At 53.1% G+C, this 25,252-nt stretch overlaps 1 protein-coding gene across 7 annotated transcripts in view; it reads right to left on the bottom strand.

The window, feature by feature from the left end:
- Positions 1-25,252, bottom strand: part of TANGO2 (transport and golgi organization 2 homolog) — a 37,035-nt gene that overhangs the window by 3,471 nt on the left and 8,312 nt on the right. For 6 of the 7 annotated variants that reach the window (XM_066365349.1, XM_066365350.1, XM_066365347.1 and 3 more), the window contains exons 2-8: positions 17,582-17,678; positions 10,656-10,744; positions 9,239-9,358; positions 8,416-8,530; positions 5,189-5,259; positions 2,462-2,615; positions 970-1,074 (exon numbers count right to left, since the gene is read on the bottom strand). In XM_066365349.1, the coding sequence (XP_066221446.1) occupies positions 970-1,074; positions 2,462-2,615; positions 5,189-5,259; positions 8,416-8,530; positions 9,239-9,358; positions 10,656-10,744; positions 17,582-17,637 (710 nt within the window). In that variant the 5' untranslated portion in view covers positions 17,638-17,678. Of the gene's footprint in view, positions 1-969; positions 1,075-2,461; positions 2,616-5,188; positions 5,260-8,415; positions 8,531-9,238; positions 9,359-10,655; positions 10,745-15,935; positions 16,097-17,581; positions 17,679-25,252 lie in introns of all 7 variants that reach the window. The other variant, XM_066365354.1, reaches the window with a different exon arrangement.

Here is a 25,252-nt window from a genome sequence, read left to right on the forward strand (position 1 = left end):
TACCCGCATGGAGGCAGCAATAACCTAACCTCTCCCACCTGCAGGGAAAGAAGGGGCTTGGCTCACTCAATCTCAAATGACCTGAACCCAAAAACCATGTATATGTGTGGCAGCACCCTGACATCAGTCAGCACTTGTCATGGCCCAAACAACTTGTCCTTGAGTCCTTGGTGGTCATGAACCCCTCCATCACAGATGCTGCAGGTCCCCAGCCTGACACGAGGCTGGTGTCCATGGGACCTGATGCAAGATAAGTCCAGGCAGATGTAGCTTGCACATGAAGCCATGCTGCACTTCCAGGCCACGTGTGCCAGGCAGGCCAGGCACATGGCAACAGCACTCCTAGAGCATCCTGGCTAGAATAGCAACCTACCCTCTTCTGCTTCCTAGCTACCTCCAAGTACAGCATGTGGGCTTCCCTCTGATGGAGCCACATGGGCAGAGCCAGGCCCACTAGCCTCGCACCCAGGAGAAACAGAGGCAGGGAAGAAATTTGCCAAGACAGCAGATACCCATGCCAACAGCTTCTCCCTCTCAGACATTTTCACCTTGTAGCCAAGACATTTTCACCTTTCCTGGGATAAGGAAACATCCCAGGCTGAGATGACCTAATCTCGACCATGGTCACACAGAGAACGTGACAGGCCCAGGGACACAAAGCAAGTGAAGGGACAAGCCAGACAATGGGACCTCCAGGCCCACAGGGATTTAGTGATGCGAGTATGCTCAATGCCATCTCAGCCCCCTTGTGGCTGTGTAAGAGGGCAGCCTAGGACCCCTCTAGGAAGCAATGGGGCCTTATACCTGGTCTGCAGCACCCCTGGGAGCTGGCATCTGCTCACTCTACAGCCCCCTAAGCTGAAATAGAAGCCACTTCTAGACAAGGCAGAGGCTATGGGATCCACAGAGCTCAGGTAAGGCCAGGTTTCTCCTGGGACAGGACTGGATGCACCCAGCAGCCCACCATACCTGGTGCCGTAGTCTGGGCAACGCACGCACACAGCCGCATACTTGCTCAGAATGGGCTGCACATACTCCCTGCCCTGGTTCTCGATGGCTGGATCCGGCAACTGCCTGGAAGGATAGAGGAGGGGTCACCACCAGCCCCTCCACGAGGCTGCCTGCAGCCCTGTAGTGCCTGAGTAGCCCACTGGCCTTGGAAAGGCTATTTTGTGCACTTTTCTGCTAAAGGGCTCAAATCTCTGTCAAGACTTTCACTGAGGACTCCATTGCTGGGTTGGGCTTCCAGACAACAATCACTGGGACAGCTCCCCTGCCAGGGCCACCAGGAGCTGTCCCAGGACCCAGGACTCTAAGGACATGTATACCTGTGAGCTTAGTGCTGAGAAGGCACTCTGCTAGATCTGAAAATGCCTACAGTCTCTCTGGTAAGAGCTGTCCAGGGCCTCTGCAAAGGGACAGAAGCCATTTTAGGAGCAAGCTTACCTTCTCCTCTCAGTAGGGCCCGAGTTAGTGGGCAGGGGCCTGACTGAGATGTGCAGTCACCTGGCCACATATGCTTCCTGCCTATCCCAAGAGGCACCCTATGGCCATCTCTCCATACAACAAGAGCCCGTTCAAACCCCATAGTTTGCCAGCCACTATAGTTGGCACTGGAGCCATAACTGTCAATAAAAAGCAGCCGGGGCCTGTCATAGGCCAGCAGGGATGACAGACAATGACCGAGTGCTGAGTGGACTTACAGCTAAGCATGGGCCACTAGGTGGACCAAGGCAGGGCTTCCCAGAAGAAGCGGCTATGCTAAGGCTGTGCCCTGGTTCATGGTTCGGAGAGGAGGAGGGTGAGCAAGGGGCAGGGAGGGGCCCCAGGGGAGGGGAGCCAGAGGCAGGTTGTGGGGGGCTCCTCTAAGAGGCCATCGGGTATCTGAGCAGGATGTTGGCCTGGCTTGAGTGCAGTAGCAGAGGGATGTGTGGGCTGTGTCACTGCATGGGAGGAAGGTAGCTTGGCCACTACCTTGACACACACCTCCCCTCCACTGAGATGGCCAAGACACACCAGATGGTGGCATCCCTGGGGCAAGCCTCATGCAGAGGCCACTGAAGTGCCTCAAGGAAGTCGGGTCAGAGGTTCCTTTCCCCAGATAGTATCTGGGGTAGGTGTGTCTATGTCATGGCTCCTGGGGCCTCCAGCTACCCTACTCTCAGCACCAGACAAGCCCATATCAACCTCTAAAAGCACTGAGCTTCCCAGCACACTAGCCCACAACTACCCCATCTCCCATCATCAAAGGCCTATGTCAGAGACCTCAACTGTCCCCAAAGACGACAGATGGGAGGGGGCAGAGTACAGCATGTCAGCAGTCTATCAGGTTCTCCTGCAGCTGAGGAGCTGGTCCCAGTCATCTGCACAGGCCTCCCAGGGCAGCAGAGACCGCCTACCTCTCTGCCCCAGGGCCAGAGTGATAGGGGGACACTCTGCCCAGCAGGACCCACCCACTCACGCCTCCTCGTTGTTGAGCACATCCAGAAGCTGGGCGATGAGGACATCCTTAGGGAGTGCCTGATTCCGCTCCACAGCCTCCAGGAAGAGCCGCTTCCCAAAGCACAGCTTCCTCCAAGGTGTCTCCAGTAGCGCATTGCTCAGCCCATAGGTCCCTGCAGGGAGGGGGTCAGTCCACCAGTGCAAAGGCCCCACTGTCTGAATTTCAGGTAAACTGCCAGCACCAGGCAAGGTACCAGGGTACAGCCAGGAGCACTGAGGCCAGGCTGCCCCACTCTCCAGCATCTTCTCTATGGGTATCCCAACCCACCTGCACAGAGGAAGTGGAAACCTCAACACGGCAGAGCAGCAGTAGGAGACTGTGAGGCACAGAGAGAGGCCAAATGGCTTTGACAACAAAGAATAAACAAACTGAAATCCAAATGGGCAAAGAAAAGGGGATCTTTGAGAGAGTATCACCTCCCTATCTCACTCCCATCCCTCTCTAAGCTAGGAAAAAGCTAAGACGTGAGTCCTGAGCAAGCTCAAGGGTGGGAGAATCAGCAAGCAGGGGCCAGGACACCTGCCCCAAATAGGTCTTGGCTCACATCAGCAATTAGAGAACCCACCACCATCAGCCCCACCTAGTGGGCACAGGCACGGCCTCCTCTACATGCTGGCAGGGACCCTTGGTTAAGAGTCTTAAGGTCTTGACACAAGTTTCTCAGAACAGGTTCTCAGTGATTAATAGAAGGTGTCACAAAAAAGAAGAGGGTTTTTCATGCCAAAGAAATGGAGAGGTGTGGCCTTGAGGTAGAGAGGCTACAGCAGACGGCAGGAGCAAGTGAGCACGGAGTCATGTGCCCCAAAAGAGGCACTGAAGACGGGGAGCTGCCACCCTCTCCTGCAGCCAGGCTTTCCAGGCAGGATCTTGACTGAGTATGACACGACTTCAGCTGTTTCCAAGGAAGACAGCCCTGGATCTGCCATGCCCCCATAGGCATGCCACCAGCACAGGGTATCACTGTGCTTTATCCTTCAGAAGTGACAGGAAAGGCCACTAATCAATAGTACTGGGCACCTGGGTAGCCCCATGCAAAGAATGGAGAACCCCAACCTCACACCGAACACAAAAATCAATTCAAAATGTCCCAAAGGTCTAAATGAAAGAGCTAAAACTATAAAACTCTTAAAAGAAAATGTACAGGGGAAGCTACACAACCTTATATTAGACAATGCTTTCTTAGATATGACACCAAAAGCACAAACTACCTAAAAGAAGAAAATATGTAAAATGGACATCATCAAAATGTAAAATGATGCACTTCAAAACTTCCCTATTGGTCATTTTCTTGACCAACAACAAAGTGAAAAGAAAACCTACAGAAGAGGAGACAATTTTGGCAAATCATATATATGTTAAGGGACTAGTACTTAGAATAAATAAAGAACTATGGCTCAATAATAAAAATACAAACAACTCAGTTCAGGATCTGAATAGACATTTCTTCAAAGAAGATATACAAATGGCTACTAAACACATGAAAAGTTGCTCAATATCAGTAGCCATCAGGGACTTGCAAATCAAAACCACAATGAGATACCATCTCACACCCACTAAGATGGATATAATAAAAAAAACAATGACATCCTTGTTGGCAAGGATGTGAAAAAATTGGAACCTCATATATTGGTGGGAATGTAAAATGGTGCAGCTGCTTTGTAAAATAGTGCGGCATTTTTTCAAAAGATTAATCAGTTACTTTATGATCCAGCAATTCTACTCCTAGGTATATACACAAGAGCAATGAAAACATGTGTCCACACAAAAACGTGTAACAGGTGTTCAGAGCTTCATTATCCACTATAGCCAAAAGGATAAAATAACCCAAATATCCATCAAGGGATGAAGGAAGAAACAAAATGTAGAACGTACATAAAATGGAATATAATTCAGTCATAAAAAGGAATTAATCTCTAGTCATATTACCACATGCATGAACCTTGAAAACATGCTAATTGGAAAAAAGCCAGACATAAAAGGCTACACACTGCCTGACTCCGTTTATATAAAATGTCCAGAACAACACAGGCAAATCCACAGAGAGAGGAAGTAGACTGGCAGCTGCAAGGCACTGGGGAAGAGGGAGAATGGGGAGTAACTACTAATGGGTATGGTTTCTTTTTTGAGGTGATGAAAATGTTACATAGCAATGATAGGTGTACAATTTTGTGAATATACTAAAATGTCCCAAATGTTACACTTAAATGGGGGAATTGTATGATATGTGAGTTATATTTCAAAAAAGCTGTTATTAAAAAAACAGTGACAGGGATCAGGAGAGGGCAGGATGTAGGTGAAAAGAATTTCTTCCAAGCAATGATCTAGCAAAAGACAAGCGTCTCCCATCACAGAGTCTTGAGCACTGAGACCTGAGGGCATCACGGAGACAGTCTCCAGATGCTTCCACAAAGGCCTCTAAGCCAATGCATAGAATTTGAGAGTGGTGCTCTGTGTCCTTTTGTGCCTTTTAGTTTCCTATTTTCTCACTTGGTGCTGGCGAAGGGGCGGGGAGGAGGGGAGCGTAGGCAGCCTGACACAGGGACCAGGTGCATGCCATAAGGTACAGAAACAGCCAAAAAGCAGTCCCAGGAGAGAAATATGACAGGGACCTAGTCTCTGAAAAGCACAGAGGTGTCCCCATAGAAGCAGCCCCCATCATGTCACCACCCACCAAAGCAGGCTCACCTGGCTCCAAGACAATGGGTTCGGGATCCCCCTGATTTCCATAGTAGCACATGACATCTCCCTTCTCTGTGCTGTGAACAGGAGGACAGAGAGAATCAGAGGGAGCCATGAATGGTGCAGACCCCTTGATGCCTGGCAATCTCCATAGCCCTATCCCCAGCTCCCCTGCCAACAGCCAGCACAGGGATAGTGGTCTGCTGCAGCCAGGGCTCCAGCCCCTCAAAGAATTACAGGCAGGGTCACCAAGATCCTGGCTCACCCACAAGGACCACTGGCCTGGGAGTGACAACACCTAAAAGATCCTGGTGCCTCGCTGGATGCACGGGAATTAAAGGCTGACAGCGGTGACTACTACAGAGGGCTGAGTCCCACACCCAAGAACACTGGTCCCCTCTGTAAGGCCTCAGCCCCTGCCCCCAGCTCATCTCTGAGCATCTCTGGACTAGACATAATGCCCCAGAATAACAGAGCCTTCCGAACAAAGCACCAGAGACCACGTTTTTCTACTTTCATACACAAAATATGGATTTAAAAATAGTTTAAAATGCTCCAGAGCTGAATATGGTCCAATTCCAAAATACCATAGTAAATCCTTTTGCTGTAACCTGGAATGTCTTTTCTACAAACTAAAGAGAAACTTTTCTGGTCTGTGAGCTGCCTTCCTGGTGGGATGCCAGACTAGGGGACCTGAGCCTTTAGGATAAATCAATGGAGTGAAAAGGCTAGACGGGAGTGCTGGGGAGTCCCACTTGCCAGGCCCACCCCAGCCATTCCTCCTGCTCTATGCTGCCCTGCAAGCAGAACACCTGGACCCTAGGAGGCTTCACACTCTGTTCACATTCTTCCTCCCCACAGCTGTTGGCTCCTTTCTTAAGAGGTCTAATGACTTGAAAGATTTTGTTTGCAGGCAAGAAGCTAGAAAGCATGATGGCCTGCAGTAGTGGGCATCTACTCCCACCATATCCGGTCAAGTGGAGGGGGGGCTTGACCCAAGGATAAGCTGTGATAGAAATGAGACTCTCTTCTTCTAGGTCTTGAACCCTTCCTGGTACCCTTCACCAGTGCTGCTGGCTGATCTCTAACTCCCTGCATCCTCTGGCTCCCTCTGACCTCTGATGCTTTCTACCCTCTGGCCTGCACTGAGATGCTCCTTGGGCCAACCTACTCCTCAGGGATAACCCTCTGGGTTCCTGTCTGCCACCTGGCTGTGTCTATGGAGGCAGACCCTAACCCCGTAGCCCCCAGAGCCAAGAGCACTGCTTAGGCTCCAAGGGGACTGATCCCTGTCCCCCTGTCCCCCTTCTATAGGACTGCCTGCCCATCCCTGTGTTCACTCAGAGCATGATCTTCATCACCCAGCAACTTGACACAGCTGCTGAGCACCAAGTTCTGCCAGTGTTGAAGCCGAGGGGCTGGTCTCCCGGGCTAGGTCAGACATACAGACTTCCTACAGGCAAAGTGATCTCTGAACTGGCATGGAGGCTTCCCCTCCAGGAGCTGCCAAAGGTTCAAGTAGGCCAATGCAGGGAAGAGAAGGTTCTGGGCAGCAAGTGCCAGTGCCAGCCCATACCCTTGGCCCTCTTCCCATGGGGCACTGCAGCCTCTATACTGATTACCTCTATCTGCGAGGCAGGGGCAAGACAGAGCTCACCACATAGCAGGCATGGGTGTCCTGGGGCAGAAAAGAGGCCTGTAGACCTGCCCTTGTGAAAAGGGGCTGACTCGGGATGTGCATCTGATCCACTCATGGGCCTACCATGGGGCACTGGCCCCCTCCCCTGGCACCTGCAGAGGGGCAGACACCCTGCCAGAGCCTCTCTACACTGGCCTTCCTTCATGGCCACAGCACTTCTGCTCCCCCATCCAAGCTCATTCTGCCAGATACCCTGAGACAGTCAGCAGTGTCAACTCATGTGTCTGCAGACAGGGACAGGTGGGAATTTGGCACCCAGCATGCAGATCCTGTACCACTTCCCTGCCCTGTCCACCATGTCTGACTGAGGACCCAGGGCACAGGCTCTGGGGTCCCCCCCAGGAGACAACAGTCTTGCAAATTTCCCCCTAACCTGAGCCAAGCACTAACAATCACTTCATCTCGAGGCTCAATGTCTACAGTGGGAAGTGGGCCAAACCGATGCCACTAACAGTGCCTGTGCAGCTGGTGACTGAGCTGGTGTGGGGCCAAGGCCAGGGTTTAGGCCTGGGCACCACAGAAATAAACACACTCTAAGAAGCCAGGCCATGATCCACTGGCCACCAGCATCAAGTGGAAATTAGCACAGTGCTTCTTCCCAGGCTGGGACACGACTGGTGTGATGCAGCTACTGTCTCCAGGGGCACTTGGGACTCCTGCACAACCTCAGGAGACCACCAGTGGTCGCAGCCAGGTCACCTACCTGCGGGAGCTCAGCTGCATCAGGCACACAGGTGGCTCTGAGGATATGCTGAGCGCTGCATGTGAGAGGCTCAGCATGCGGCCATAGGTAGCCACTGACTGCTGCTACAGCTATCAGTCTCCTGCTGCACCTCTCTGTGTGCCCAACATGGGCCTGGAAAGGCTCCAACTGCCACTTCCCCAAGGGGCATAGGCCTTCTGCAGGATCCCAGCAACCTGACTGCTGAATCACACAACCCCAAGCCCCTCACAGAAACCAAGATGAGCCATGCTGTCCACTCAGACCCAGCTCCCTGAAGATGCTGCTGTGGGACCCCAGGGATCAGGAACACCCTGCTACCAGGGGTTCCCAGCATGCTTCAGGACCACTGCGTGCTGTGCTTACACCTTCCTTCCCCAGCCTAGGGCCCCTCTGCCCACCAGAGAGCAGTGTAAGTGTGGTATGGTGCAAAAACAGTGGGGTCCTCAGCCACAGACATGGGGAGAGGAGCTGGGGGCAGAAGGGCAGGTGTAGGCAAGAGGTACACCCTGTGCTAGGACAGCACCCCTGTAGCATGCTCTAGTTCTCCATGGCAAGAGCCAGAAGCCCGCACACTGTCTGTCACAGGAAGCCTCACTGTGACACTCTGCTTCCCAAGGCCCCACAGCAGCAGGTCTGGGAGGGGCTCAGCCCTCAGGACACTCACCAAGCCCACCAGGAGTGACGCCCCTGGACAGGCTGCCACAGAACCCCAAGCCTAGTGGCAGGGCTGGAACCCACTCCCTGCTGAGACCACAACCCAGTCGTGTGGCAGCACTTGGTGGGCTGCTGTCCCTCACCCAGCGGACTCACCTCAGGTCAGCTGCTATGAGGTTGAAGCCATTGTACAGGTGACCCTCTGTGGAGACCTTCTTCAGGTAGGACAAACTGTCTACGTCTGTGGTCAGAAAGTGGGCCACGAGTTCACCTGTGAGCAGGGAACAGACACCCATGGCTGAGGCAGCAGGCTTAGCCCCCCTCCCTGGCAAGACTGATGGTCCCGCTTCGGCTCACTACACCTCATCGACCCGGCAGCCAAGGAGTTCACCTGTGAGCAGGGAACAGACACCATGGCTGAGGCAGCAGGCTTAGCCCCCCTCCCTGGCAAGACTGATGGTCCCGCTTTGGCTCACTGCACCTCATCGACCCGGCAGCCAAGGAGGTCAGCATAGAGAACTCTGTTTTTGTTGGTTTTAATTTTTTATTGCTCCATTATGCCTCCACATATAAGTCCAGCATCAGGGGAAAAGTCTTCAATAGGGATGATATGTGCCCAGAAGCAGCCCTACCCAGGGCATCTGCTCTGCAAACACTGGGCAGGTGGGGGACAATGAAACAACCAGGAGTGACACACTGCCTGGGGGACAAGTATGAAGCATGTTCCCTAAGAGGAGTGAAATGTCCATGCCATGGGTGTCACGTGGACCAGGCTGAAGGTGGTTCTCACAGTGATTCCAGGCAGCAGACTACAGGGTCCAGAAAAACACGCACTCTTCCCCATTCTAGCACCTCCTCCTATCTCTGCACAGGCCTAAGGAAGCCCCCGCCCCAAGTTCCCACCCCCCAGGCCAGCCCCCAGACCCACCCTTGGGTTCCCCCACACCCCTGAGCCAGCCCACAGCCCTGCCCAGGGTACCTCGGCCCCTAGCGTCTGGGTCCTGCCGTGGCTGCAGGTAGTTGGTGAGCGCCGCCAGCTTCCCGCGGGTGCTGATGCCCAGCCACGTGCCTCCTTCCTTACCTTCCTCCATGTCGAGCCCTGGGCAGATACCAACATCACCACCAGCAGTGCCCAACCTATCCCTCTATCCTGGGGAACTGCACCTCAGTCTGACATCCCTGGCTGTTTGACAGGGGCTCTGAATCTACAGGGCGGGACAGCAGGACACCTAAAAGATGCCCTCCCCACGCCCTGCCCCTCAGGACAAGTGACACCCAGGACAGCATCTTGAAGCTTGGGCTGGAACTGGGCTGGGAGCAGGGCAACGGCTCCATCACAGGAACCTCATCCCGGACCTGCTGCAGGGGTGGCTGGCTGTCGTCTTCTGGCAGAATGCACAGGGCCCTCACCACGAGAGCTTCAGTAGGAGCCCGGTACACACCAAGCCTATAGCCCACCCAGCACTCCCATCCCCAGGGCACATGCCCTGCCATAGTCAATGCTGCACAATCCACCAGGCCCCCCTACAAGGTCGGCCAGGCCCTTAAAGCCACAGGAGAGCATGTTCCTAGACTAAGGGTCATTTTACTTGAAGAATGGGATAAAAACAGCTAAATCATTAAAATGTTATTTTTGGCCTGACCTGTGGTGGCGCAGTGGGTAAAAGCGTCAACTTGGAACGCTGAGGTCGCCAGTTCGAAATCCAGACCTTGCCTGGTCAAAGCACATATGGGAGTTGATGCTTCCTGCTCCTCCCCCCTTCTCTCTCTCTGTCTCTCTCTGTCTCTCTCTGTCTCTCCCCTCTCTCTAAAAAATGAATAAATAAAATCTAAAAAAAATGTTATTTTTATAACAATAAAAGCAAGAAAAGATGTAAAGATCAGGAAAAAATAAGTAAAACTATCTTTATTTGTAAATGACAAGATTTTATATGAAGAAAATCCAAAAGGAATCTACCCCTCAAAAAATCTGCTAGGAACTAATAGTAAATACTAGCAAGAATCAACAGAATGAACATTTAAATATACAGTTTAAAACAGTGCTAAATAATAATTTTAAAATATATACTTAGGAAACAAAACATTTAAGGGAAAATGTGTAATTTACCTAAAGACTGATTGTGAATCCAAATAAAATCAGGTTTACGGTTGGGGGTCCTTCCAGCCACTACTTCTGGTGATGGATCCATGATTCATGAAGCCACACTGTCAGTGCTAGGTGGACAGTTCTAGGGCTGGTCAACCCAACACTGGCCCCGAACTGAGACTTTGCAGCTGTCAGTGTCCACTTATTCATTCTGAATTTACACAGGCACACAGCACCCATAATGGTTAGGACCCCCTGGGGCTCATACTTCCTACCACGCTGTGGCCACCCACCATGAGGAAAAACTCACCACTGAGGATCTCGTTGTTGTTCCCCCAGAATTCTGCTACCTTGGACGGTCTGTGATAGAATTCATCCCTGTTGGCTGCCAGGATGAGCCTGAAGAAGAAAACACATCTAAAACTCTCCAGTCAAAACAGAAAAACCACACATTATTTTCTCTTTAGTTAAAAAAGAAAATTTGCCCTGGCCGGTTGGCTCAGTGGTAGAGTGTCAGCCTGGCGTGCAGAAGTCCCGGGTTCGATTCCCGCAGGGCACACAGGAGAAGCGCCCATCTGCTTCTCCACCCCTCCCCCTCTCTTCCTCTCTGTCTCTCTCTTCCCCTCCCACAGCCAAGGCTCCATTGGAGCAAAGATGGCCCGGGCGCTGGGGATGGCTCTGTGGCCTCTGCCTCAGGTGCTAGAGTGGCTCTGGTCGCAACATAGCGAGGCCCAGGATGGGCAGGGCATCGCCCCCTGGTGGGCAGAGCATCGCCCCTGGTGGGCGTGCCAGGTGGATCCCGGTCGGGCGCATGCGGGAGTCTGTCTGACTGTCTCTCCCCGTTTCCAGCTTCAGAAAAATACAAAAAAAAAAGAAAAAAGAAAATTTGCTTCAGTGACAACATGGGCAAGTCCCAAAGTGAAAAAGAATAAAGGTCAGCAGCAGCTCCAGGCAAGCAGTTTCCAGGGAGCTCTCAGCCAAACTGCCCAGGGCCTTGCAGAGGAGATAGGCAGTGTGCAAAGACGTGCATCCATGTTGTTCAGGGCTAGGAGACAGAGTCCTGTCCTGCATACCCACTGCTCACCCGGAGCAGAGCCTCGCAGGCAAGACCAGGGGCCAGGCAGGTGACGAATTCTACCAGAGGTACCAAGCACACTTCGGGTACCCAGGTGGCAGAGAGGTCCCTCATTCTGTCCATCTGTCCCTTCCCCTAAAGACACCCCAGCAAGTATACTGGAAGTGTGAGCATGCTCACCGGAGAGGCTTGGGGGTACGTGTGGAGCACTGTAGTGTACAGGGTCTCCCAGGGATGCTGTCCTGAGTTTGGGGTATTTTGGGGAGGGAATGAGTGAGCGCTTCTCTGTATTTTACTAAGTTTTTTCACTATGAATCCAACAAGTGTTTCTTTGGCAATTAGAAAAGATTCCAGTTTTCAGAGTCCAGGTTTAGAGGTAAGAAAGCTAAGTTTCCAGTCAACTTTGGCATTTAAATAAGAAAAAAGATGATAGTGAGTGAGATATCTTGGGTCTAAGAAGTGATCACCAGAGGACCCTCAGCACCACAGGTGAACAGAGGACAGGACCCAGGGTCTGGGGTTTAGTGACCCATTGGTGGTCATACTGGATCTGAAACCAAATTAGTCTAGTCAGTGGTTATGCCCTAAAAAGTCTTCAAAAATAATTTTTGTATTGTCTCATTGATTTCATGAATATATGCTCTTGGAAAAATGTGAATTATCAAAGATGTTCATAAAATTGAAAGTGAAACCAGCACCAGGTCATGAAAGTGTTTTTACCCCCTGGACACAGATAAGTGACACCCTATACACATACACACACATACACACACACTCAATACCTCCCCATGAAGCCCTGCCAGGTACCAACACAGCCAGGAACTGTGCGTGGCCGTGGAGTACTCGGGGCCACCCTGGAAGCCTCACCACCTTCGGACCGGACGGCCAGCCTACAGGCACTCTCTATCCGTAACTGGTTGCAGCGCTGCGCCAGGTCTCAGGGCTGTGCACCTGCGAGGGACAGGTCCCCACCCTGCTACGAGCTCCAGCCATTTACAGAACAATCCTCTGCAGTTCTAGCTGCCAAGCTCTGCCTTGACCCTAGCCTTCAGGTAGACGGCCTGAGGGAGAAGACAGCTGGGCCCTGACCTCTGCTTCCCACATCTGCTGTCCCTTCTGGAACCCACGGCCTGGACAGAGTGCCACATCCCTGAGTTGGGGGAGATGCCACAGCCATGGTGGGGATGCAGCAGGGGCCAAGCTCCACGCTGACCCTGTGGGAGGGGGGTGTTTCACACAGTCAGCACCAAGTGTCCTCCTGCAGACACCTAGCACTCCTCTGCACACTCGTCCTGACACCTGCAGAGAGTAGGGCCTGGGGAGGCTAGGTAGGCAGCACTCAAAATGAGGTTGTGCTGCTGGCTTCTGGTTTTGATTCTTACATAAGGCTCCAGAAAAGAAAAAATTGGGGGGGGGGGGGATAAAGCTGACTGAACAGAATCTTCTGTCCTAAGACTTTTCAACTGCCTCTTTTTAAAACAAGGAACATTTACATGTGTTTGTAACTAGGAACATTAATTGCTGGGTTATTTTCATCAAAACAGTCACTATTTAGCTGAATTTTGCAGTTAGTTGGGGATTTCATCACATACGCAATTCAGACATGTGTGGGGTGACAAGTGCCAACCGCAAGGCTCCAAGCGAGGGAAGAAATCCTTCAGCCACCACTTCTGGGACAACAATACCAATAAAGGTCCATCTATGCCACTGTGTCCAGAGACTGGGGACATGCCCGCCACAGTTAGGGGCTCTAAAGGCACCAAGTCAACCAGGGCTTTGTTTTGCTCTAATCATTGAAACCACTAATTAATTATTCATGACCAGTGAGCACTTCTCACCAGCTCCTGAGGGAGGGTGTGTACACCAGTTGGGAGGGGATCTATGTTGAGTCTGTGTACCTTCTGGGGAGCGTGGGTCTGTGAGCTCATAGTTTACTTTATATACATTTTGTGGGGTATGATTTTTTTTCAAAGATCACATATCCTCTGCAATCAAGGAAATAACATCAATGGAAGTGCATCAGACTCAATGCCTCTATGGAGCATGCCAAGATCATGAGGGCCCTGGGGCAAAGCTGCAGCCCGCATGGAAAACTTCTAAGTTAAGTTAGCATCTCACAGGTCCCTAATGTAAGTTTTTATCCACCAGGCTCCTTGCCAGAGCACTGCAGATAGTCACCCTAGAATTAAATACAAAAGCTAACCAACAGGCACCCAGACTATACTCATACTGGGTAAATGCCACCAAAATATAGAGTTTCCAAGTGCCTGGTAACAAGGGCATGGGGGCAGAGGCTGTGACCACCCAGGGGATCACACCTCTGGGTAGAGGCCATGATATATTGTGTCCAGGGTGACCCCAGAAGGGAGTGACCCTGGAAGAGAGCACCTGTGGCCAGCCAGAATGCAACCTGGAAGGCAGACCACACCTGGACAAGGGCCAGCCCAGAACCCAGAGGACAGACAGGGAGGCCCCAGGGAGCATGGGGGTTTATGCCAGGGCAGGGCCTGGGGGAAGACAGCAGTGGCATGTGACATGGGGGTGCCACATCTAGAGGAATGGGTATCCCCAATAGGGAGGGAAGCAGGGTGGCAACAAGAGATGTAGGGGGTACAGACCGCAGGGTCTGTGACAGTCCATCCCAGCAACAGGCTTGAAGATGCTCTGCAGAGGCCGTGTTCTCACTCACTTCCTGGGCAGGTACTGAGCTGGCTCCACTCCCTCCTCACCTTTCAAACACTGAGGGCCAGTCAGGCGGTGGCTGCTGAGTCTGGGCATGAACAACCCACAAGACACATGCTCTGAGTGGCCCACGTTTTTTCCTCTGGGAAAGAGATGACAGAATGCTCAAACATAGCCCAAGAGAGGAAGTTCACACATGCTTCAGGAACCATGCCTTCCACCATCAGGCCAGCAAAGTGGCAGGATGGGCCTACCCTGAACATCGCTGGCTGTCCTAGGCAGGGCGTGACAGGGACAGGCTAACCTTTCCCCTTCCTAGGAACTAACTCTTGGAATGCTAGAAAACACATTTCCATAAAATTAGCATCTGGAAATGGCAGAGCCACAAGCAACACTGCCCACAGCATCAAAAATGAGGATGTCTGTCTCTTCTGCAAGGCAGAGGTGACTTGTTTGAATCACATACATACATGTGGCAATCATTAGACCTAGAGCAACACTGCAGGGATGAATTCAACCCATGAATGTGAATAAAAACAGGGACCATCTGTTACCCTGACAGGCAAGAGACCACTGCAGTTGATACTGAGGGTGCTGGAGGGAGCACAGAGCCACAGGGGCCTCAGCAGTCCCAGCCATGTGGGCCAGCTCTGTGGGCAGCAGGCAGGGTTCAAGTAGATGGTGGCTGGCACCGAGCCTGTCTGGCTGGGAGGAGAGGACCTGGTCTGGATGGTGCATAATAATGACACACTGTGAGGACACGCTGCCCAACCCAACAGGGGACATGGGGTGACATGCCACAGGAAGCCTATGACAGGCCACCAAAAGACACTTGAGTAGGCCCTGACCAGACAGCTCAATTAGTTGGAGCATCATCCCTACATACCGAGGTTGCAGGTTCAACCCCCAGTCAGGGCACATACAAGAATCAACCAATGATGGCATGAAAAGGTAGAGCAATAAATCAATGCCCCCCCCCCTTTCTCTCTAAAAGTCAAATTTTAAAAAAAGATACTTGAGGCTATCAATTTGGCAGTCCTCCAAAAAGTTAAACACAGAATTGCCTAAGAATTAGCGATTCGACTTCTGGGTGCACACCCAAAAGAGCTGGAAACAGGACTCAAACAGATACTCATACACTAAGATTCATGGCAGTTGGCCCTGGCCGGTTGGCTCAGTGGTAGAGCGTCGGCCTGGCGTGCAGAAGTCCCGGGTTCGATTCCTGGCCAGGGCACACAGGAGAGGCGCCCATCTGCTTCTCCACCCCTCCCCCTCTCCTTCCTCTCTGTCTCTCTCTTCCCCTCCCGCAGCGAGGCTCCATTGGAGCAAAGATGGCCCGGGCGCTAGGGATGGCTCCTTGGCCTCTACCCCAGGTGCTGGAGTGGCTCTGGTCGTGACAGAGCGACACCCTGGAGGGGCAGAGCATCGCCCCCTGGTGGGCAGAGCGTCGCCCCCTGGTGGGCATGCCGGGTGGATCCCGGTTGGGCACATGCGGGAGTCTGCCTGTCTATCCCCGTTTCCAGATTCAGAAAAATACAAAAAAAAAAAAAAAAAAAGATTCATGGCAGCATTGTTCACTGCCCAGTCTCACTGTCCAGACACCCCCAGAACTAGAACAGAGCAGCCACCAGAAGCCCCTCTGGTTGAGGAAACACTGAGTATATTCACTCATTCACCCAGAGGTGTCATATTGAGCCTTTGGCTTAGAACTCTGGAAAGCATTTGAGAGAAACGCTAAAGCTGCATTGAATCACAACCCACAAGTTGTTAAGAGGACAGGTCCTGGCAGTGACACACAGGTTGTGAGCAAAAGCAAAAGAGATCTGTGCTCACCCTCCGCTCTCCTTCTTCCCATTTCTATTTTACTTGCGGGAGCTTGGAGGTAAACTTAGGAAACAGTGTCTCAAGAGGTGGCTGGATCTGGTAGTAACAAATACAGGCAGTGATGGAGTTGGTGATTTCAGGCTGCATTTCCTCATTTGAGAAATTCTTCACTGGTTGGGTGGAAAGACAGTTGTGTTGGTGTTGAAAGTTCAAAAGAGCATAGAAGATAGATATAAAAGCTTAGTAGCCAGAGGAGTGGATCATGCCAGTTATCCATCTATTTCATCTCAGCCCCAAATTTGCTCTTTTTTGCCTGCTCTGTGATACTGGAGCTGAACTTTGCAACTGGTACCATGTTAACTTTTGTCAGTAGAGGGCGCTGGAGAGACACTGGAGGAGGAGAGGTTTCTTTTCCTGGCTCCAGTGTGCTTTCTCAGGAGGCTCCCATAACACACGTGACTTCTGTGACTTCCCTGGCATCAGTGTCTTGCTACACATGTGCCTTCCCCAGCCCACAGTAGTAAGCAGCACCCAGTGCCTTCCCCCCAGCATCCTCCCTGCAACAGTTGCCAGCCCCCTTGAGGGCAGATTTCTAGCAGGTTTTGCTGATGCAGCACCCCAGCAATTTCTCTGTCAACCACTGTGCTACGGCTGTGCCTCTCCAGCAAGGTCTGGATGTCAGCCCAGGGCTAAAGGATGGGGTTTTGCCCTGGGCACTCCAATCTAGCTATAGTTAGTCATTCTGTATACTACACTTTCCCTGCTCAGATCACTGTGCCTGTCTCCTGTCCACTGGCTGCACCTTGACTCACACAGCTCTTCCTAGTGAGGGCCTTTCGGGGTCGGCTCCCAGATCCTGGCCTGGCCCTGCAGCCCACTCCTCTGCTGGAAGGAACACTAGGCACTTTTCATCCTCTATTCTCTGACCTAGACTGAGTGAATTCAGCTATGATGTTAGGCAGCATAGTGTGTACAATTTGGCCCGGTGACTCAAATCTGAAAAGCTAGTCAACATAGTTAAAATCACTTCTAGTAAACATTTTTAAATGATAAAAAGTAAGCAGTTTCAAGTGTCATTTCTGGTTATGGGTTTCATCTCAGCCTCATTCTCTGTGTGGATAAATGCTGACAGGTTTCTGCTGAGGTTCCCCAGGATGCTATCTAGAGTCTTAAAAAGAGAGGGTCCTCAGTCTCCCTCGTCTGGCTGGTACCCCCAGTGTCTCCCATCCCCCTGCACCCTGACAACATTCCCCAGACTTCTCCCAGCAACATTGACCAGCTAGCCCAAGTGGGGCTCTCACTCGGAGTCACCCCAATTCTGCTGCCTCCTGGTCCTCTATCAGAGCGTGCAGGGCTGTGTCCTTGCCTAGATCCACTTTGCTCCTCTGTCCTGCCCACACAGCCACCTTTGGAGGCTGAGTCCTAATATGTCTGTACATTGACTCAGGGTCTCCTACCGAGAGGCACCCCAGACAGAGTGACCATGTCTGAGAGGGCACTGCCAGGCCTGTGCAGCTCGTCCCAGGGCCGCACTCTCTCTGCTGTGGGCAGCAGCAGCAGCATGCCTCCACGCCTGGGGCGACTACACAGAGGCTGAGGACTGTGGGGCATCCGAGGCTGAGCAGATGACGGCAGACTCAGAGTGAAGGAGTTACCTGTACGCATTTTTGGAAACAGGGCGAGGATCGAACTTAAAGAAAATGATGCACATGGGTCCCGATGGTGGCTTTGCTCACACAGGGGTCACAGAGTCTGCAGGAAAAGGAAAAAAAATGAGTTGAGTAAATAGCAGAACCACCTTCCCTGCACCTGCAATGTTCTCTGACCAGGAACATAACCAGCTCTGTAATGCCTCTGACCCTTGCTGGATGTGCCAGTCATGTACACAACACCATGACACTCACCAGCACTATACAGCCATCTCCCTAAACATACATACTCGTCAGCACTGGCCAGACCATCCTGATTCCTGTAGTGCTCACTGGCCCTGGACCGCAATGGGGATGGCAAGTGGCTAGAGGGGAAAGCAGCAGCAAGAGCAAGAACCACAAGCACAGCTGAAGCAGCAGCAGGCAAGCTGGCCCACACCTGCCTGGGAGCAAGGCTCTGCAGCTTGCTCTGTGCCCCAAACCCAGACTACACATGCCTTCCCCTGGCAACAGCACCAATTCCAGTCCCAAGCCACTCAGGCAGGGCCACATCACATCTGACTGATTGGGAATGCTCTGCAGCGATGTCTACCACAGGCCCTGGCCACATGCCCTCTACCCATGACAGCCCAAGTGCAGTGAACAACCCGGAGGGCCCTGCATACCCGTCAGCAAGGGACGAGGGGCAAAGTACACGTGCTGGTGACATGGACACAAATGCAGGCGCTGATGTGTGAAGATTCAGTGTACACCTGCCTGTGTCGAGGCACACACAGAGCCCTCACCTGGGGCCTCTGGAACTAGCAGGTCTTTTTCAACAAATGTGTTAAAAACTGAGATGAGATCCCAAGGCCACCAACCCTAAACAAGGTGACTATGAGGGTCTCTAGTCCTACATGTGTGTTATAAGCTAGGGACATGGCCCCAGGGCAGAGCCAGCACCAGCAGCCAGGAAACAGGCAGCAAAGAAGCTGTACAGGTACTGAAGGGAGATGAGAAGATGCTCCCAGAAGAGCCTGATGAGCAAGGGGGGGAAGAAGGAAGATGTGTTCAATGTATGTACACATATATGAGGCTGAGAGATCTACGTGTATATGTAAATACATGAATACATCTGCATATGTGGTTATATGTGCAATGTGCATTTATGCATGTGCCTGTGCATGTTTGTCTACAGGAGGCCACTGAACTCCAAGTGCCTTAGCCTGGGGTACCCTGGGGTTAGGAAGTGTCCTTGCAGTGGCCTGTCCCAGGATGTTAAGGGCACAGTGCCTGCTAGAGTAGGACCTGCACCCCACCCAGTGGAGCACATCTGTAAAGCAGGTTTGAGTTGGGCCCTCCCTGGGGGGCAGGAGCAGGGGAGAGATGCTCAACCCAGCCCATCCTTGCTCTGGGTTCAATATAAGCCATGGCTACTCTGCCACAACTGCTTCCCTACCCCAGGCCTCAGCAGCCACAAAGGGAAGGTGGCCAGCCTGCTGGGTGGGACTCCAGCAGAGAGCCCCCTGCAGACATGGGCCAGGGAGGGCTCTAGCTCACTGCCTCAGGCCCAGGCCCCCACAGTTCCAGAAGAGACCCATCCCCAGGCCCCCACAGTTCCAGAAGAGACCCATCCCACAGCAGATGAATAGTGGTGATGACAGCTCCTCTGTGATGCAATCGCTCCTGGTTCTTGGGTCTCTGTAATGAAACCTTTTCTGTCTCAGGACTCATAGAAGGGAACGTTCCCACCTCACTGACCCTGCCAGCACCCCACGAGCAGGTGGACGGGAAGCAGGAACTACAGCCACAGAAAGCAGAAGAGCCAAGGAGGGGCCAAAGCCCAAGGCTGGCACCACAAATACACCTCAGTTGCGAGTCACTCTGAAGCTGCCAGACTCCTGGAGCCCGCTCATGGACAAGCCATGATGTTCCCACCACTCCACTCACTTCTGTGGCCAAGGTGAGAGGTGGGGAGCGAGGGGGGAAGGACTGACTCAATCACTGTCTCACACAACCCTGGAGAGACTCCTACCAGGATTTAGCCCCAGTTCCTCGTGGCCCCTGAAGGCATAAGCATTGGTGATAGCCACAGGGGACAAACCTTTGCCCTCACTAAAGCCCATAGTTGTGTAGGTGAGGTGTCGCCATGGTGACTAGCAAATGTGCAAGGTGCTAGGGGATGCATAGCCAGGTGAGATGAGCTACTGGCCACTAGCCCAAGCTGACAGGAGTTCCCACGCTTGAGTGCCCTGGTAGTGCCCGCTGGGGTCATCATTCCAGGAGTGCCTGACAACCCCAATTCTTGTGAGCAGTCTGGTGGGGCCAATTCCTTTGGTAAAGAAATAATTCGGCCCTGGCCGGTTGGCTCAGCGGTAGAACGTCGGCCTGGCGTGTGGGGGACCCGGGTTCGATTCCCGGCCAGGGCACATAGGAGAAGCGCCCATTTGCTTCTCCACCCCCACCCCCTCCTTCCTCTCTGTCTCTCGCTTCCCCTCCCGCAGCCAAGGCTCCATTGGAGCAAAGATGGCCCGGGCGCTGGGGATGGCTCCTTGGCCTCTGCCCCAGGCGCTAGAGTGGCTCTGGTCACAACAGAGCGATGCCTGGGAGGGGCAGAGCATCGCCCCCTGGTGGGCAGAGTATCGCCCCTGGTGGGCGTGCCGGGTGGATCCCGGTCGGGCGCATGCGGGAGTCTGTCTGACTGTCTCTCCCTGTTTCCAGCTTCAGAAAAATACAAAAAAAAAAAAAAAGAAATAACTCAAAATGCTTGAAAAATTTGTGAAAACATGTTAGCAGCAGCCAAGAGCTAACAAGGTCATGCAGGATTTAGCCAACATCTTGTAGAACACAGGAATCCAGAAGGGGAGAAAAGCAGAGTCTGGGGCCATTCCTGCCCTGGGGTGTTGACTTATTAGGAAAAAGGGCTCAGAAGGGAGAGGGACAGAAGACAAAATCCAGGGCCTCCCTGGCACGGGACCTAGTAGGAAACGTTTCAAGGGAAGCTGGAACCCCAAAGAGCAATACTTGCAGGATGTGAGTACTTTATCCACAGCCACCCAAGGGCCTCAGGACAGCCTATAAGTAGAAGAGGTCCCTGAGAAACTGCACGAGTGGAGCCAGGGCCATACTGGGGTCCAGGAACCCTCAAGCCAAGACTTAGTCTGAGGGGCTCCCACACTGGCAGTACCCCTGGGCACCTAGCAAACCAAAGTTCTCACCTTCATCCCAGTCATCCCAGAAGTCTCACAAATAATTTCTAGGGCAAAGAACGGTGCACTGTCAGAAAGAATCACGTAACAAAACAAAGTGCCATACAGAAGAACCAGCAGAAAGAGATCCCCACATGTCTTATAAACCAGCCATGCTCTGACTGCAGAAAAGGGGAGCTTGGGAATATCTATGGAGAAAATGAGATTCACAAAGCATTGAGAAAGGATTTTCAGAAGTGGAAGCTATAGGTAACCACAAATTAAAACTCAGCAGTGGATTTAACAGCAGTTTAGACACAGCTGATGATATGACATAGCAAAATCATCCAGAACATAGTGCAGGGAGACAGGAAGTGTGCTGGACCTCCCAGGACCCCAGGTGTCCCACCCACCAGCTACAGCTAACAGGGTTCTCAGCACTTGCCACCTGACCATAATCCAGTACAGAAGACACAGGCCCCTCCACCCCCAAGAATCTGGTCTCTCTCAGACACAAGAATGCCCCAAGCAAGGTTGGCTGGTGGTTCTGTGGCACCCAGGCTGCTGCAGTCAGTGGTCGGAGCCCTGCCAGCCCATCCCTGCTGAAATCCCACTGGCCCAGAGCCCTACCGGGACAAAGCTATTCTGAAGGCTGCCCCACCAGGAGCATGCCACCTGGGCTGTCAGAGGACAGCATGTGTGCCCTGGTCTACCGCGTTCCTCCCTGAACTGCATGCCTGACCGCTAGGTGAGGCCACTGGCAAAGGGCTGGTCTGCCCACTGATGCTCACAGGCCATATACAGAGCCCACACCCCCAACTCAGCTGCAGGCCCCCACAGTCCTAGCTGGCTCAGGCAAGTGGCAGACCAGCCCTCCAGATGTAACAGGGAGGGGTCTGTGGTCTGAGAAATTACAGCAATGGGTCTCCAGGCAGCCTGGTGCCAGAGGTGTGGGCACAGAGCCCAGGGCTGCAGCCTCGACGAAGACGCAGTCATTGGGAGGGAAGGACCAGAGGAAAGCCAGCCCCTGGGGAGGGGACCATCAGGAACTGCCTTTCTCTCCAATCCCTCACCCCCCACTCAAGCCAGGCCCACTGCCCACCCACCAGGTACAGCTAACTGGCCCCTCCCCTTCCTGGCTTCACCTCCCATCCACCCCCAGCACTCTTCATCTGGACCAGATATGCTCCCTTGGCAAACACCTGGCAGGTCCCATGGGTGCAGGACCCGTCTCCTAGAGTGCCCCTACCCAGGTCCACCACAGAGCTCCAACACCCTTTCCAGGGCATGGCGAAGTCCTCCTCCCTGACATCCTGGCTCATTCAATTACCTTGTCACCCCTGCTGACTTTCAGGGCTCTGAGAGCAAGCTCTGGATACAGCCTCTGTCATCCCAGTCACTGCACTGAAGGCTGGGTGCAGGTCAGATGGGCAGGTGGGTGGCTGGAACTGCCCACAGTGGCAAACAGCATCACGCCTGCCAGGTTACTGAGGTCCACTGAGAAAATGCTCCTCTCCACTTCCCACAGCTCCATGGCCAGCAGAGGAGGAGGGGCATCAACGGGTCCTATCATGCCAGGTGAGGCTGGGGCTTATCCTTGTCAGGTGGCATCTGTTTGTTGGGAGGAGCGCAACCTGAATGACACCTGAGCTGGTAAAATCTGTAGGGGAAGGCAGCATCCCTGGCAGAAGCATGCCTGCCTTTTTCAGTGACACCCCTGCCCCACCTGTCCCTGCCTCCACCCGGGCTCAGGACATAGGCACAGGCTATGGTAGAATGTCCACATGCCCGTGGAAGCCTGAGAAGTAAGGGATATGCAGGTTCTGGGGTCATTCCTGAGGGCAGGGTGACCAGAGCCAGCCACGGCTAGAGAAAAGGCAAGCAGATAGGTCACAGAGTATCTGACCAGGAACTTTGCCATGGGCCTTAACAGGGGCATCTGAGCATTGCAAGAAGCCATGTCCCACCTCTGTGTCCTGTGCCCAAGGTGCTGCTTGTCCCAGCAAGCCAAAGAGACCACAATAGTAAGGTGCACCCAGCCATGTCTAATGGCAGGCACTGAGCTGTCACAGGCCCATCCTCTGCTTTCCCTCCCTTCCCCTCACTTAGTCTCCAGGCAACCAGCTGACAGCCAGAGAACATAGGGCACAGTGAGGAGGGTCTCCCACAGAACTTGGCTCTCTGGCTAGTGACACACTGAGTCAGAAAAGGCTGGGCCTTGGGTGCCACAGGGCAACAAAGGGGACAGCTGGGGCGCATACTGGACACTTTACAGGTGTTATGTCCTCTCACTGAAACCTCAGCGTGAAGTCACACGGGAGGCTCACTGGCAGGGTGCCTACTGGCTGCACTCGGAGTGAAGGAGCACGCATATGTGTGGTGCTGGGGTCAAGTAGGCCACCTTGACCTCACACCTGCACCCAGGCAGCCCCCTAGAAGGCCAGGATGCCCCAGCACTGGACCTGCACATCTGCACAACCCTGGCACATCGAAAAGCTGCTCTACCCAGCTTCATCATGGAAACCCTGGGAAGCCAGAAGACCTCTTACACAAGCCCCACTGGCCTCACTGTTTTTCCTGTGGCCAGCCCTCCCTAGGGTATGAGAAGGCCCTGGGAAAGCTGGTGATGGGCAGACAGCTCCACCCCAGCCATGGTGGAAAGTCACTGTGTCCATGGGTGGTCCCACTAGGGGTGCTGTTTTACAACTGCCTCACACACAGGAGGACTGGTTCACTGGGACAGATGACCCCAGAGAGTGGCCCAGGGCAAGGAGGGGAGGCTCTGTAGGCAGCAGTCTAGAGGATCCACGTGAAAAGCTAGAGTGGAGCCTGTGAGGTGGCCAAACATCCTGACAAGTGCCTGAGACACCGGGCGTACCGCTGTACAGCAGCAGGCTATAGAACCAGCCACAGAGAGGTGTCTTCCTCCTCACCACTGCAGGAAGCATGTCCTTTCCTGTTCACTGTGAGGTCCAAAGGGGTGCGCACTGTGGCCTGGGCTGCTCCGGGCCCACTGGGGAGGGGAGGCGGCCGCTGTCGGCAGTCCCCCTTGCCCCTGAAGCATCCTCACCATGGTTGCTTTACAATGCCATGTTTCACGATTCACACACATTCCGCTAGCTGCACATGACAGCTAGGGAATCTTTGTAACCACTAAGATTTCATACAAAACAAACACTGACCTCTGTGTACTTGGCCAAGTGACAGCTCTGCTTTAATAAACTACCCAGGACTTCTCTGGAACGGAATAGAGGGGAGCATGAAGTCCTGCCTAGAGCAGGAAGGCTGCAGCTCTGGAAGCGCATTCTCTCCAACAATGTCCAGTGTAGACTGAGACTGTGACAAAGGTCCCATCCCAGGGATTGCAATTCAGGCTGGGTAGGTACACAAGGCTGCACACGCACAGATGAAACCAATGTACTCAAACCTCACACCTGCCCACTCACCACTGCTCACCAGTCACTCAGTCTGGAGCTCTTGCTGTGACCTTCACCTGCCTAGAAACAGCTAAGAAAACACTGGCCCCTGAGGTGGCCTGCCCCAGCCTGAGTATACATCTCTGCCAGGGCCTCCCACCTGCGGCCTGGGCAGATCCACATGTGCAAAGCAGTGCTAGCAGTTTTCACATGCACCTGGAATCCCTGGGCACACCTGAGCCCCAGGAGAAAGGGTCTGTGAAGTGTGAAGCAAAAGGAAAGCACCCCCTTCAAATCAAAGCCAAGAGTTTCCCATCCTCTCTAAGAAAGCCAGTGGAAGTCTTCCCAGATGACAGCTCAGCAAGCCGCTTTCCCCTGGTCTAACCACCTGGTAATTCAAAACAAGGAGAGTGGCTCACGGATTTGGCACCAGTTACTCTCAGTGCACTGGCGCTGCCTACAAAGCACAGAAGCTTTCTAGGCACTGACAGCCCATCTGCTGATAGCGCTTTTGAGAGTCTCCTGGCCGGCTTCGTCCTGCTGCTCACCCACTGCCTCTGAATCACCCCTCCAACCGGTACCTCCTTCCTGCTCCCCTGGCTCCCAGAGGACCAACAGGGCTGTTCCCAACAGCCAGGTGGAGCCAGGTAAACAGCCTCTGTCAGAAGGATCAGGCTCTTCAGTGAGTCAAGCTTCAAACCGCACTCCATGTGGCATCTAACAACAACGCAACAAGAAAATAAAACAAGCAAGCAGGCCTGGACAAAGACAGGTCAGGGTAACATGCCAAGAGATGCGGCGACGACCACAGTGGTTCAGGTAAGGGCCATAGCAGACAAAACCTAGCACCCTGATGGATAGGGCCCAACAGTAAGGATCTGCTTCCCTTGTGCCCCTACACCTGACACAGAGACAGGTGGGTGAAAGGCAGGGTGAGCCATCGACCTCACAGAGGCCACTGGGAAAGAAGGCCTAAGGGGCCTGAGGGCCACTGACAGGCCTTGTTGTCACTGCCAGCCCAGATGGGGAAGGACCCAGAGGAGGACTGGCAGACCTCAGCACTGCTGGGGGTGGTTACCCACCTATCTCCAGAT

This window comes from Saccopteryx leptura, chromosome 2, assembly GCF_036850995.1.
Source record: "Saccopteryx leptura isolate mSacLep1 chromosome 2, mSacLep1_pri_phased_curated, whole genome shotgun sequence".
NCBI classification, from domain to species: domain Eukaryota; kingdom Metazoa; phylum Chordata; class Mammalia; order Chiroptera; family Emballonuridae; genus Saccopteryx; species Saccopteryx leptura.